General features: G+C 43.7%; 1 protein-coding gene across 3 annotated transcripts in view; it reads right to left on the bottom strand.

Annotated features, from left to right (window-relative positions):
- The window catches only part of GALNS (galactosamine (N-acetyl)-6-sulfatase), a 51,591-nt gene that overhangs the window by 29,446 nt on the left and 6,332 nt on the right, over positions 1–15,813 (bottom strand). The window contains exons 2-9 of one of the 3 annotated variants that reach the window (XM_019505392.1): positions 13,769–13,892; positions 12,418–12,492; positions 10,938–11,040; positions 7,556–7,699; positions 5,284–5,350; positions 5,037–5,164; positions 4,084–4,223; positions 2,822–2,925 (exon numbers count right to left, since the gene is read on the bottom strand). In XM_019505392.1, the coding sequence (XP_019360937.1) occupies positions 2,822–2,925; positions 4,084–4,223; positions 5,037–5,164; positions 5,284–5,350; positions 7,556–7,699; positions 10,938–11,040; positions 12,418–12,492; positions 13,769–13,892 (885 nt within the window). Of the gene's footprint in view, positions 1–2,821; positions 2,926–4,083; positions 4,224–5,036; positions 5,165–5,283; positions 5,351–7,555; positions 7,700–10,937; positions 11,041–12,417; positions 12,493–13,768; positions 13,893–15,813 lie in introns of those variants that run through there. The other 2 variants (XM_019505393.1, XM_019505394.1) reach the window with 2 other exon arrangements.

Raw genomic sequence — 15,813 nt, 5'->3', positions numbered from 1 at the left:
TTTTTTTTTTTTTTTTTTATAAACTTCTACGTACTATTCCTGTCCCTTGCAACAAACAGGCCTACTACAACACAGAAGGCTCCTGTTTGGGAAGAATGAAAGCACGCTGCTGACCACCATCAGTGTTACAAGCTTCCCAGCAAAGAACTGGTTCCTACTGTATGGGGCAGCTAAAGCACTGTGCGACTCCAGTGCCTAATAACAGGATAGCGAAAGACACTTAACAGTGGGTTTGAATGCAACCTTCCACACTCAACAAGAACCAAAAATTATCCCTGGCTCATAGCAGTTTGGCCACCTCCAAGAAAAAGCCACTAAGTCCGCACCAGGTCCTTGTGGATTCCTGTCCACATTACAAGCCACCAGTGTGGCTGGAACTAACATCACCGCTCTGTAGGTCTAGAGTAGACTGCAGTTTCTAGATCGGTTTTAGGTCTCTAGACTCAAGCTTCTCTACTGCTTTTGAAAATAAAGCATGCTTGCAGATTTCAAGCAGATTTTCCATCTTTTGCAACCAAAAACACAGGCAAATTATGTTTGATTCGCAATGCAGGATGTAAATCTGTAGCTTCCACGTATGGCATAGAAAAGAAACAAGAACAATGTAGCAGGAACTCTGTGACACTTCAGCTCCTGTGCCTAGAGAAGGCAGCTGCAGAGAAATGACTAGGTACTAGAGCACACCTGCATGGCACTGTAACAGAAGACAATGGTAGACTAACACTGCCCAGAAGCCTAATGTAAAATGGAACCTCTCCCCAGTAGTCAACACCAGTTTTGGTACCAGAATGCAGGAACCTCAGTTCCAAGACCAATTTTTGGCTCATACCAGCTACATTTTATTTACAGAGTCACCCAGGGTATCACTTCCATTGCATATTATAGGCCATAGCTCTACAAGGCAGCTTCAACCCCAACAGGAAATATCCAAGCCGAACACCTCCATGGAACCATTGGGCACTTTCCTGAGCTGGGGACAAAAGTGAGGAATGAAGTGCCTGCTTAACTTTGGGCATGTACTTCAGTGCCAAAGTCACTGAATCAGATCCCCAGGTGCAGATCAGCCCTGTAAGATGTAAGCAAGGGCTTAGAGTTAATTGTGTGATTAAGTGCTTTGATGAATAGGAGGCCCTGTGAACATACCTCTGGTACCTGATGACATTCAGCTGCCCCATTTTTTGCTGCACATACATGGTTGATCATGAAAATTCAGAACCAGGATTAAGCTTTTGCCTACAACTGTAAGCACTAGGTACTTGCCCCACTGAACAACAGAGAACACTTCCCATGTCAGCAACTTGCTACACCACACACGCACAATCACTGTCAGACTGGCCTTGTCATGTTCTTGTTAAATGGTTTCCTCACTCCTATTAACCCTAGGATTATTACAAGGGAAAGAATTTTACATTTTGTATTTCCTTATTCCCATTTCTGACAGAAATTTGCTTTCAGCACTTTATTTGCTTCAGCCAGTGGAAATCAGGAGTCCACTTCAGTTTCAAGCTGCGTTCAAGGCTATCGTGTTTGGCTGGCAAAGACTTTGTGGAAAGGTTTAAATTCAAACAAAAAAACACTGTTTTCATTTCTCATTAAAAAAATTATGAAAATATTCCTATTGGACTTTACAAAACCTTTAAAATGACAAAACCAAAACTCTTCTTGTGCCCTAAATTTTAGGTTGTGTTATCTGATAGCATCATACTAAATATGCACTGTGAATTATCTTTATCCTGATTTAATCACAGAATCATAGAAAAAATCAGAGTGGCAGGGCCCTCAGGAGGACATCTACTCCAACCCTCTCAAGGCAGGATCATCCCTGTCTAAATCATTCCAGTCAAGTGTTTGTCTAACTGGTACTTAAAAATTTCCAAAGATGGCGATTCCACAGCCTCCTTAGGTAACCTGTTCCAGTGCTGAAACACCCTCATAATTACGAAGTTCTTCCTAAAAAATATAATAAAGCTGTTGTAACAGAATATAGCTTCCTATAATTAGAGTCCTGAGGAAGGATGTTTTACATTCAAAAGCTTGCCTAACTTTATCCCAACAACATAGTTGGTTCAATAAGAGATAGCACCCTAAGAAATCCTTGCCTCTTGCATGACTAGAAGAATATTTTGCAATCTTCAGCACAGAGTCCAGTAACTCAAGTATTTCTTCCTTCTGGAAATAACACCCCCCCACACCCCTGAAAACAGGAGGGAATGCTTCTTATGCATCAGGAGTGTTGTCTGCTGAAGAGTTGACTGAACATTTCTTTAGCGAGTCTTGGACAATTTCCTGTACAGGCTGCTATTAGCACCTGGGGATTAGTTTATCGGGAGCATCATTTTAATTGGTGTGCAGACAGGAAGCAGCAACACCTCCCCATGTCAAATGCAAGACTGTGAGGGTCACATCACCTGACACTTCAGGACAAAGAATGCATCCAGGCAGCATACTTCCCCACTACAGGAGGACATATAGAAGGAGCAGGTGCACCCTGGCCTTCTGAATATTTAAATATATAATCTACAAAAAGTGATCCAACAAAAGCAGATGGGTCAAACAGTCTACAAGGTCAGAAAAGTCAAATCCCTTGGCGTTCAGGAAAAAAAATCTGATCACATACTTCTACATGCAAATTGGCAACAATGAAATTAACTGACTCACTGCACAAATCAATCAACTCTGTTTGAGCTAGACCCCAGAATCTGACAAAGAGATTTCACTGAGAGTTTTTATAGGCAAAATGTGCCTATAAACCATGGGAATTATTCGCTTACAGAAAAGGGACTTCAGACTGCGCCTGAAACTGTTAGGACCAGACACCCACCTGTCCTGCAGGTATACGGCCAGGCCACCATGCAATAGCTGGCTCTCTCATGCCACCTTCAAACGTTGTCTGTTTTCCGCATAGAAAAGGCCCATTGCTACCCCCTAAAAACAGAGGATAATTGAGAAACATTAAGAGGTGCCAACAGCATATTTTAAAAGGGTCCCAAACAGGAGTTTTTGAAACCAGCATTTTAAAAGAATTTTATTTTGTGGATCAATATCATCTAATTGGCACACATGGCATTACTTTGATTGCCTTCCTTTAAAATAAGGTTTTAGGATAGACTTCCCTGCAGTGGAGAAACCGATTAACAGACACTGCAAATATGAAACAAACCAATAAGATCATTTTTGTCCATTTTGTTTTACTATAAGAGTCTTAAATCTCACTTGTGGCCAAAGGAGGTCAAATCTTCCAGACTGATGTGTTATTTTTCTAGGATCCCCTTACATTTTAGGGGTTTTAAATTATATAGACCTAAAGATGACAAATAAGATTACATTATGTTTCCCCCAAAAACCTCTGATCAGAGACAATGACTGGTTTGCAGCGACACTCCTTTCATCCCCAGCTTTGCAGTTAAGCCGGCAGAGGAACAAAGCAGAAAGGTCGCCCAGGGTCACAGAGTGTCAGTGAAACTAGAACTCAAGATCCTCACAGCCTTATGTCCTGGTAGCTCCTGGACTGCAGATCTCCAAACAGAGAGGACAAAAAGCTATAAAATCAAATTTTCAATGGCTGTACCTCAGGGAAACAAACTTATAAACAAAAAGGAAATCTGTGAAGAGAAGAAAACCTGTTCATGACAGGGAATGCTTGTTCCTCCTGCTGTTTCTTCGTTAAGAACTGAAGAGAACAGGACTCTTGCATTTTTTATAAACTATTCAGTAGTCAGATATGCATTTGGAAATGGGGATCTAATTCGTCTTCCTAATTAACTAATATAGAAGGCTTAGCAGTTCATTGTACATTTCCCTCCAGCACGCACAATACAAGTGATAGATGTAAAAACTGGCCAGCAGGCAGCTAAATGATGGATAACTGTAATCCAAATAAAAACACTTACCCATCAGCACTGGGGCCTGGGGCAGAAGGGGACTTGTGTGTGATCATGTCTGAGCTTCAGAAAGAGTTCTCCAAACCTCAATGGTGCTAAACCAAAACCCAACATGGGAGTCTCTGTCTTCCAACTCTGGGACTGTTCAAATCTGGGCCCAACTTTCCCAGCTCCAACTGAGCTTTGTCCTCTACACACCTACCCTGTGTAGGAGCCGAAATTAGGGCAGCCCCATTATCAGACGTGAAAAACACAAACGTGTTCTTGCTGATGCCCAGCTTCTGAAGGTGTTTTAGGATTTTTCCAATGCTGTCATCAATTTCTCGCACAGCATCTCCATACCTGAGAAAGAAGCAGTTATAAACATTTAAGATGGTGAAGAAGGAAGGAGAATTTAATGCAAGGTAATGCATTACAATAAAACACGGCATCTTTAGAATACACAACTAATGCCTGTGCTGGAGAGGGAAATAATTTACCCACCCATCAGGTAGGTAATGAAAGTTTGCCAGTGTCACTGTATAACTTATGCCTCTTATCTGTGGAAGGCAACCTCTCTGAGATATTAGAGCCCTTTGAGTTTGCTCAGATCTGAGCTACTCTTGGACAGAGACCAGCAATTGAGATAAATTAAACCATATGGCTCCCAGACATAAGCAAAGGCCACTTTGCTCTGAGCTAGAGGCTAACAACATTATTTTGCTTATAGATGCTAGGTGGAAATTACAATCTCAAAACTGAGGCCCACTACACGCACAAGACTACCCTTCCCCTCCTGAAAATTGAAGTTTCCAAGACACAAAGCCTGTTTGCTGTTCCGATTTACAAGCTTTTAAACCGGGCACTAATCAACACTAGACCAGCAGCCTTCCCAAAGCATCCCTTCCATATACAGCATTTCAATACTCACACAATGGGCAAGGGAATGTCGATCTTCCCCACATATTTGTCACCATATTTTTATTTCAGATAACAACAAACATCTTGGAAATCAGCCTCAGCAAAATCCTTTGCAAAAACTGAATCAAATACCAGGCTCATCAATGTATGGGTTTGCACTTCAGGACACATACACAAACAAGCAGCAGTCTATGTTCTCAAGTCTAATAAGAAGTTGTACCGCAGGAGGTATAAATCAAACAAAAAGTGACTTACAGCCCTCTCCGGCTAGTGCCCAAGAAATCTTTGGAGGCATACACAGGCGCATGAGTGGCATCAATTGCCCAGTACAGAAAGAAAGGCTGCTGACTGGCTTGCTGCCTGTTAATAAAATCAAGAGCTTCCTGCAAATGATAATAAAAATTAACTTAACAGAAACATTCTCTGCCATCTAAACACTGCATGAGAAGAAACATAAAATGACTGGGTTATGGTTATAAACCCCTATTAAAATGCACAATACCTTTAAGTAGGTCTGAGTTAAGTTCGCCTCCCCTGTCTTCAGATCAATTTTGAAATCTTCGTAATATCTTAAAACAGAAATGGGGGGGAGGGACGGAGAATCAATTACCTGAGGAGCACAGAACAAAAGGGCTTCTCTTCCCCATTACTTACAGAGGCAGGTCACTGTTACTCAATAAAAGGGCAGGCTCATAACTTTTGTAACCAGCCAATTCTCTTTGGAAACAAAAAAAAAAACTTAATTATACTTTTATGACGGGCGCGAGCAGCAAAATCTTATTAAGGAGAAGACTAAAGTTAAGTGAAGACATGCAAGATCTGTGTGCACCCGAGCCGACAGGTTTGTTTCCTTGCACAGTATCTTATTGAATAATTAAAGATAACTATTCAACAAAACACAGCTCAAAGTCTTGATGCAATCTTAAAACAGGGATAAATAAGATAAATAGGGATATCCCATTAAAAAAACCCGACATGAATACCCAATTCCCCTTTCTACAGGGCTGTGCAGTCTATGGATAACATTTTCAACAACCTGTAAAGTTCACTGTAAGACTCAGGCTCCCAAGCACCTTTGAAATTGGGACATGTTGTTTTTAAATGTTCGGTATGCTATATTAAGCAAAAGGCAAGGGGAAAAAAACCTGGAGAGAGCACTGGAGAAAAGGAGCAGGAGAAGATGCGTTTTGAAGACAGCAGGCTAGAAAGATACAGGCTGTAAGCTTGGAGGCTATGGTGGGAATGTCAATATAGAAAGGGTTATTTGCAAATAGGAATAAAGGAAACAAAAATTTCTGCAGCTACGACTGGCACTGGCTCCCAAGAGGCAGCAGAGAGGAATCAGCATAAGGAATCTTTCAGGCACATTTGTACGGGCTCCTATAAGACTGTATAAAACAGTAGCAGCCTATCCACAGTCTGTGAACACCTGCAGAAAGTTCTTGGCTCTCTGGACTACTACAACCCTCTACACTAATATTCTACCTTGAACTTAGCTGCCCTGTGAGCAACCCATCACTGGCACATTGCCCCTGTTTGAATAGTCAAAAGCTCTGACATGTTATGGTATCCTGGGCACTCCCGTAAGTCTCCTAAACAGCAGCGAGAGCCAGAGTGCTTGATAATCCCAGTGAGATGTCATGCAGAAGCCCAGCACTGAAGCAGCGGGGCTTCAAAGTCAATTTTTGAGATAGGAACACATGCCATGGTTCCAGCAGGCAGTAACTGAAGAGTTCATTGTAAAGCCTAGCAGCGATGAAGCACCTGGGAGCTCTTCAAAAACACTGGTAAGCACTATGACTCCCTTTCGCTATGGAAAACCAATGTTAGAGTCGGACTCATAACTCAGGAGCTCGTTTCCTCGCCCTGCATGTATATCACTGTGCATGCATCCCTCTAAGTAAGGAGCTACGTCTGCAAATGGAAAAAGAGGCTGAGAGATCCAGCCCAGGAACAAGTGCTGTGAACTGCCAAAACTGTGCTTCACAAACCAGCCCATCCTGACTTCTAGCCTGAGCACAAAAACCTTCCAACCCACATGCTCCAAACCTGATTCCTGAGAATAAAACCATTTTGGGAACTGTATAAGAAGCCCCACTTCTTTGGGTAAGGCTGTTGCAAGTTCTCACCTGGGCCTTACACGGCTCAGTGTAGGCTGTCTCTGTTCAAAGGCACCCAGCTCTCGTCCCTTGAAAACAGAGATGGCCTGAGCAGCGTACGAACCAGGTAAGTTTGCAATAGCCTTTAGCCAACAAAGAGGGGCTTTTTAATAGGAGAGTGTCCAAGAGGTTTTTATCCTCAGGAATCAGGTTTGGAGTGTTTGCCATGTAGGTAGGAAGATTTTGTGCTTGGGCTAGACATCAGGATGGGCTGTATCTCACTGGTGTGTGAAGGGCAATGAGTTTCTGCATTAACAATTCTGGGATTGCCTACTTTATACACGTGGCAACTCTGCAGGGATGCTAGGAAAAGCCCTGGGGTAAGTTGCAATGGTAAGTGAACCAGCTCAGCCTTAGGGCCTGGCTCACTCAACAGCTCACTGCACAGACAGGATTTTGGGGACTGTTGCCCATCAAACCAAGCCATGGTGTTGTAACTCTGCCCGACTCAGAAGCTTCTGTATTTTCCCCATCTCTTCCTAGCTGAAGGCAGCTTGCTGTGCAAACCTTATCCTCCAGTAGAGCACAGACAGCAGAGAAAGCAAAGAAAAGAAGGTGCCAGTAACCTTCAAATCTTTTCTGACAAATGAGCTGGGGAGTAAAGGGATGAAATACCTGCCAATCATTTCCTGGTCCCTATACACAGGGAGGTTTGGGAAGTCCTTGTTATTGTACGGTCCAAAATGGCAGTTCGGGGACCCAAACCACTCATCAAACCCATGCTTCAGAGGGTGGAATTGGGGTCTGTGACCCAAATGCCTAGGAACAAAACACACAGAGAGCTCAGGAGTCCATTGACAAGGAGAAAACAAGCACCATATGGCAAGAAAATCTTCCAGCGACATCAGAGGAATATTTTAGCAGTTTCAGACAAATCAGTGACTAAGCAATGGGTGCGGGTAATATAAGTATACAAGCCCCAGCCACTATTCCAGAGTCTCCATTTAGTCCAATTCCCCTTGTGCATCTTGCCTTCCATTAAATACCACTTTCTTCTATGCTCTTGAGTGCAACTGAACACAGACAGACACACTCCTGAATCCACACAGAGCTGCTTGCAAGGGTTAATCCATAGTTGACAAACTGCTGGAGACGAACAGCCTTTGCTCTTTTCTAGTTCCTTCCTATTAACATCTTCTCTGATGCCATCTTCATTATGGTCCCCTCAGCAGAGGTGGGGTCTGTTCCACCACCCAGAACACACAGCAAAAATATACATAACAATTCACTTGGGGCCTGCACGATCTGCACTAAGGCATCTCTGCTGTATTCAGACACATAGGAGCCGCAAAACCCGTGAAACTGTTAGCTGCATTTAAGTTTTGTTTAAAAAAGCATTTGTGTTACAGAATGGAGTAAAGCGAACCCTAACCTAAGTGAGAATGAGAACTGCAGAATGCACAGACACACAGAAAAAACGTGCTGCTGCTCTGCTGAACAGCTTCGTGCCAATGTATAGCTTGGACCCTCCTTCCTTGGCTCCAGGCTCCTGCTCATTCCCAAGCCTCACGTTCCAGGACTGTGAATAATTCACTTCCTGCATTTAGGCTATCCAGAAGGTATTTGAGGGAACTGTCATTCCCTCCCCATCTCCACAGGAGACATTTCTAGCCAAATATAAATGTATTACTTCAGTCTCCTCCCTTGAGCCGTCATCTTTAACCCAGTCTCTTTTATTGCCATCCTTTGTATATTCTTTGAACTCTGGGAGCCAGAAATGCATGTGCTGGATTACACCAATCCATGATGTAACCCCAGGGGGTGCATCAGGGCTGCACTTCACCTCATCATTACTGCTGTGCTTACCTTGGCTGGGTAAAGTAAAACCTTTGTCTCCAGTTTTACATGTGGGAACCCCTCCTTCCCCCCCAGAATACACACACACACTCATTTCACAAGGATTAGGAGAACGGAAAAAACTCTTATGCAGAGAGAGAGAAAAGAAGGGGCAGATGACTTTACAAGAGTTGAATAGAGGAAACGAGAAAGCACACCAATCAATCACATGGAGGATGGGTAGGCTGCATACTTCCGTTCTCCTCCTTTTACTGCACAAGGGTAAGGGGACATTCATTGGATCTGAAAGGCAACAAGTTTAAGCTGAGCAAAGAAAATACCTTTCCCCCACCTCACACAAGGCATAGCCAGACTGGACTTTCTGCCCCAGGATGCCATGCAAACACTTGAACAGGAGGCTTAAAGGAGGGATATAACGCCACCTGTTTTCAGGCTGAAACCTATCCCTATTAGGAAAAGACTTTCATGGAGGACATGGTATCCCACATCTGCCTGCCGCAGGGTTTCTTGCACCCCCTCTGAGAAACAGCTGATGCTAACAATCACCAGAGATGGCAACTGCACTACACAAGTCTTGGGGTCTGCCCAATACAATGATTCTTAGCTTCACAAAGACACAGCACTGCAAGTTCACAGCTAGTCTGCTTTTCTCCATCACCTGCAGGTCCTTCCAGACAGCTGTCTGGAACCAAACTGCATCCGTGCTGTTTATTTCCTTTCCCTAGGTGTATGAATTTACATCTATTAGTACCGAACTGCATCTCATTGCATTCAGCTCACTGATCTGAATTTTCCTGGCCACTTTGCCACTTGGATTTGTGCTAATAAATAATTCACTGTTTTAGGTTAGTTTGTTTTCCCCATGACTTCTCTGGTGCTGGCAAATTCAATTGCAATTCAATCAACACCTTTCTCTAGCCCGTTAATGAAATTGTAAAATAATATAGATCCCATTACTGTCCCATACAGGACCACCCCACTCCCCCGATACTGCTGCCTCCGGAAGGTCTCTGTATTCAGATTTTGTTTGTGAACCCAGCAGTATCAGACTTGTACCTATGCAGCTTTGAGGTTATTATTTATGCATTTATTTATTACAGCACTATGCTGAATTGCGAATTACCAGCGCAGTGACCTAGAAACCCAACGGGACTCATCACACCACTCAAGTTCCTTATTGAAATTCACACACGTTATGCCCAGTAGCTTCTCTAACAACTGCACCAGCAATTCCAAAGAAGGCAATTGCATTAGCTGGCCCGCGCATCTCAGACGCTTCTTTCCTACCCCAGCTTGCCTTTACAGGTGCCAGGCACTCTACCTCACTACCATGACCAATAAGAATTATTTCCAGAAGTTCTTCTTAGATCTACTAATAGGTGCTGAACAGAACAGTCAGAGATGGGTTTTTTGGCATCCTTACACCAATAATGCTGGATGCCAGGAAGGATAATGAATAGGGAGCAGGTCACTCTCAACACATCCAATTCAATGTTCTCCCTCCAAGATTTCCATTTCTGCCATCACTGGAGACATGATACTGGGCTAGATAGGCCATTGGCCCGACTGCTTATGTTCTGATGTTTTCTTTGCCAAGGCCTTGTCCTGCACCCATAAAAATCAAAGCCAGTAACAAAACTCCAATGAGAACAGGATCAAAACCAGAATGTTTTAAAAACCCTTGGCATAAAGCTTGCTCTGGTCTCTGCTCTTAACTCTCTCCCTTTGCTTTCCTAGGCTAGGCCACTCTTTTGCATAGCCCTAATATCAGCCTGTTAGCCCTTATAGGTTGCAACCTTATTTCTACCTCAACAAGTTGCTACCCCCCAAAACACCAAAGAAAGATTGCAGCGTAGGGGTCAGACGCATCTCCAGAGAATCAATGTAAAATAAATTGTTGGGTATTAGCGACATGCTCCAACAGAACATCGTGGTGACTGTTGATGAAAATAAGTGCATTGTGGTGCACGGATGAGAGCACAAGGGGTTGAGGCTTTTACTTTAATAATGACAGCACTCAATTCTGAAATTAATCACAGCAGGGGGGGAAGATCTTGCATGGATTTCAAAAGACAGACATCTGTTCTTGAAACAAGTTTTTGCAAGCTGATTTTCCCACCGCCCTTTCACATTAAACACACACAGGTGCATGCACACACATACGCACACACACAAAGCAAGAAACTCAAAACAAGGTTACCATTTGCCAATGATCTTATTGACATATCCTGCTTTCTTCAGCAGCTCTGGAAGCAGTAGCTCAGAATCTGGGATTCCCCCTACTATTTCCTGTGGTGTGTAGGCTGTGCAAAACAAAACCATGGATTTTTGACTCTTCACTCACATTGGAAAGCAGGCCATGAAAGCTTTTAGCCACTCATCAGAAGCATCATTTAACTTGATCAGAAATTGGGCCCAGTTGGATGAGCCACCAACGCTGTTTTTGTGGATTCAACTCTCCCAAGCCAGGAAGTAATGAGGCCAAGCTCTCTCAGCAATTCTGCCATCACAGAAAAGGGAGCCTTTCAAACTGCTCCGCACTGTGACCAACATTCAGAACCAGGGGTTGAACCCAGCTGTTGTTGGCTGATTTAAGGATGCAGGTCCCTTGGAAAGGAGTGGCCATGAGGACAGTGAATGCCACAGGGCTCAAATGGGGCAGTGAGACTTACTTCTGCCAAACTGCCTGGAAACATCTAGAATTTGTGGCTTCTTATAAATCAAAGGATAAATGTAAGGATAAGGAAACACCCAAAGTGCACTGGCAGATCCAAAACAGAGCCTCTCACATATTCGTGGTAAGATAGCCCTCACTTTACTAGGTGAAAAGATCAATGCTTCATCCCAGCTTACTCACACAGTAGACTCAAACAGTCAGGGCAGGCCAGTTTCCATAGCAGACAACAAGAATGGCAGCACATCTGGATGCCTCCAAAGCCCCAGCTTGAAGTACCAGCTACCCATGAGAGCTAGGTCAGCTCAGGCTGCAGTGACATGCCTTTACTTGCTCTGCTGTAGCACCCTATCATTTAGCTATGGGACATCCAAATACATTTGAATGGACTGATACACAGCTGTAAGCGTATGTCCACATGAACGTGGTCTCAGGGTCCCTGTTACTTTGGAACCAGTGACACTAACCAAATTAACCCAAACGCAATGTGAGTTAGTACCTTCCTTCAAGACCTTTGTGGGAGAGCTCTCTTTCCAGGCACTGAAGTACTACAGAACTGCCCATTCTTAACTAGCTGAGAAGGTTTTATTTCCACATGATTGGGTTTTCAACAGCTTTTCCTTAACCTACCCCATTAATGCCACTTCCAGCATGACTTTCCTCTTTCACTGAATGTCAATTAGGCTGCGCAAGGAAACATCTCCTCAGCCAGCAGAAGCAAACAGATTAACAACTCAACTTAAGTCTTTTTATTTAATGGGAACATTTGGAGATGTTTTCCCTTTTCAGCTTCGAGAGTAGGAAGCAATAAGTCTCACACCTGTTCCTATTAACTGGAGTGGCACTGCATGCCAATCCCTTTGTGTTGCTCTGAAAACGTGCTTCTTGGAGGGTGGATGAAGGAAAAGCACAGAGCCAACCCCCAATTTTTAGCAACACCTGCTGCAGAGGCATAGAAAAGGTAGAGAAAGTGCATGTCTAGGAGAAGCAGCACCAATGTTCTTACCATTTCTAGCATGTGCATTTGTGGTGTAGAAGCCATTCCTGATAGGGAGGCGGCCAGTCAACAGAGCTGCCCTGGCTGCAGACAAAACATGCAAAACAGAGGACACACAGTGTTTAGTACTGATTGTCAGCCTTGTGGCATCAGATTTTGGCTGGGGACAGGTAGACTGGTTCTTAGGAGGAACTTCTTGCCATTGCCTACTGCCATGTTACTGTTCCTCACCTCTTACATTAGATTATGGGGCAAATTTCATCCCACTGCTCTAGCGTCAAGTCAAAGTGATGCTAGTGGAGTTAATGTAGCTGTGCCCATTAGAACGAGGTTAGGACCTGGGCCCTTACGTGTAGAAAGCACTTTACCCACAGCTGAAACGCAAGTGCCTCATGGAAGGAAACACAGCAGCCCTTCTGCTCCAGCACCTTTAAACAACAGAACCTCTAGGGAAGGGAGAAGGCAGTGAGCCGGGGGTGGACACTTCACATAAATCAGTCATTCACTTCATTTAAAGTGGATTCTCTTGCCTTGGCACAAACATTTATCTACTCCTACTGTGAACAGAAAAGGAAGATGTCCAACTAAAGCACAACAGACAGTAGGGCCCCAACTCAGGAAAGTATTTAAGCAGATGTTCAACTTTTTAAACATGTGCTTAAGACTTGCTGCTGTCAATGGATTAGGTAGGTGTTTCAGTGCTTTTCCTGAATCTTGATGGCCTGAAAACATTTAACCACGTGCTTCCTGAAAGGGAACCCAGCAGGAAAGCTCTTGGGTTTGCTTTTATTTTTCACGTGTCGGTTGGAAACGAGAAGAAAAAAAACAGCGCTGGGGACAAAGATGCAAAATCGGCATGTCTGGAGACCTGAAAGGTTTTGCTCCTCTATGCCCTCTCTGAGCATCTTAACCATCAACAATGACAGCCAGGAATCCAAGTTGCTCCATGAAGAAAAGTCAGTGGGAATGCTGTGTAAAACAGAATCAGGCCCAGGGTGAACTTTTTTGTTCAATCCATGTGTAGATATGACTTTGCTCAGCTTCCTAAAGACAAAAATATCTTTGTGGCTGAGGCCATAGGGCTAAAACACAATAAATAAATAAAAAAAGGAGAGACTCTCTCACTGGAGTGTTTTGCTGGCTAAATTACTGCTTTGTACAAAATGGATGAATGTCGTTTTCCCCCCCTTAAATAAATAAAATAAGGAAACAAAACACAAGATCAAAACATCAAACCCCAATGCTGCCTTCAGGGTAATCACTGCTTTGGTTAATAGCTTGTGTCAGATGCTGGCAAACATCCCAACTTTCTCAGAAGGTGGCAATTTCACATGCTAGTTTAAAAGTGAAGTTTACTTACATGGGGAGCACAGAGGGTTAGCAGTGTAGAAATTTGGGAAGAGCATCCCTTCTGCAGCCATCTGGTCTAAATTAGGGGTTTCTTCAGAAGGCTCTCCAAATGCTCCCAAATCGCCCCAGCCCATCTGCAGAAAGCAAGCACCGACATGATGTGAGAACAGCTTGACCTCTGCATAAACTACTGTACTGCCATCCGGACCAGCTTTGCTTTTTTAGGTTAATTCACCCATATACAGGCTAAGTCATTACTGTATTCAGGCACCTCGCACACAGGACCTGATTTTATCCTCACTACCCCCATGAAACAGAGAGCCATTACGATCTCCATTGACAGACAAAGAGAAAGTGATTGAGTGACTTACCAAATCTATCACTAAGCCAAAAGCAAAAACTCAGCCCCTTCAGCCCTCCTCCGTTCTCTTGGTCATAAGGCCCCCTATTCCATCCCCACCTTTTAAACGATTGTACACAGCCAGTCAGAAGTGCTCGGTGAAAGGCTAGGTCAAAAGGAGGAACAAGGACACCAGAGAGTTTTTTAAAGCAAAACTATTGAAAGAAGCATGCTGTCCTCACCCTCGTCATCACTTCACTCTGCAGGCTGATAGGCTCACCATGGCACGCCTCCAAGCCTTTATCTCAAGCAATGTGACTACATAGCTCCTGCCTAGGAACTCTAGAAAATTACCAACCCATTTGCCTAATTTCAGTACTGAAAAATAATATGGAAGCAAATAAAAATAAGTGACTCAAGCTATAAGCTCCTAGAAGAGAACAACTTAATGAGCACTTAAGCACTATGGTTTCATAAAGATGATATTGTACCTTGGAAACTCAACAGCTTTCTTTAATTCAGTTGTGTGTCAGGTGGGCAATTGAAACACAGGGCATAATCTATCTAGGTCCTGAGAAAGCTTTTAGTGTAGTCCCGCTTGAGAGTCTAATAGAGGTATCAGAATGATGCAGCTTGGAAGAGAATGTTGTGGAACAGGTACGGAGCTGGCTGATGGATCGTGAAAAGAGAGCAATTAAATGGTACAACATAAAACCAAGAAGTGGAATTAAGAGGGGTTCTGCAGGGGTCAACGCCATGTTCTGCGTTGTTCAGCATCTCTACTAGCGATAAGGAAGGAGGAAAGAGTTGTACGTTGATCAAATTCTGACACAAGTGCAGGAAGCAAAGGAATTACAGAAAAATCAGGGAAGGGAGCAGAGGCACCCAGGAATTTATTATTTATATTACTGCCATGTTCGCAGGCTCCTATTGGGATCCATGCATAATTATGCCTGGTGCTGCGCAAACACATCTGAAGGGATTATCCCCATCTCAAAGGTCTTTCTGTCAGAAAATTAAAAGATTCACTTGGGAAAAATAATTCGGAGTGGGAAGCTGCTGGGCAGATGGCTGGAATGCAGGGCAGAAGCTGGAGGATTGTACAGCCTGGCCGATGAAATCAGCCAACTGCAGAGGGGGGCAAAAACTCTGCAAATACGGTGTTGTTACCCCTACACTGAACTGTCATAGTGGAGCCAGACAGGAGAGAGCTGAGTTGGGCACACCTCTTCTGTCCCTCATGCACCCTCACTTTGTTTTAAGCATCTTGAAGATGTATGTACAATATACTTGCAGCAAGCATGGATCTGGGGGAATAAAAGAAGGGATTGGAAGAGAAAAAACCTGGAGACATTGCCAAATGACTAGTAATTTAGTTATGTGACTATTCCTGAGAAGGAGACTGTGTTTCACCTGCGGTTGCTTTTGCTCCTGATTTATTCAGTGTGTTCTCTGCTCGGACACAGGAAATGAACGACGTGAGTTTCTTTTTTGTTTCTGGATTCACTCTGAAGGCTTTAGGGTTGCTACATTTGCATTTTATAGTTTCATAGTTTCTAGGGTCGGAAGGGACCTGAGAAGATCATCTAGTCTGACCCCCTGCCATGGCAGGAAAGAGTACTGGGGTCAAACGACCCCAGCAAGGTGTTCATCTAACCTCTTCTTAAAAACCCCCAGGGTGGGAGCCTGCACCACCTCCCTTGGAAGTTGGTTCC

The sequence above is a fragment of the Gavialis gangeticus genome, unplaced genomic scaffold, assembly GCF_001723915.1.
Source record: "Gavialis gangeticus isolate Ggan-Ray unplaced genomic scaffold, GavGan_comp1, whole genome shotgun sequence".
Taxonomy (NCBI): domain Eukaryota; kingdom Metazoa; phylum Chordata; order Crocodylia; family Gavialidae; genus Gavialis; species Gavialis gangeticus.
The sequence above is the reverse complement of the archived record's forward strand: the minus strand, read 5'-3'. Positions and strand labels throughout refer to the sequence as shown.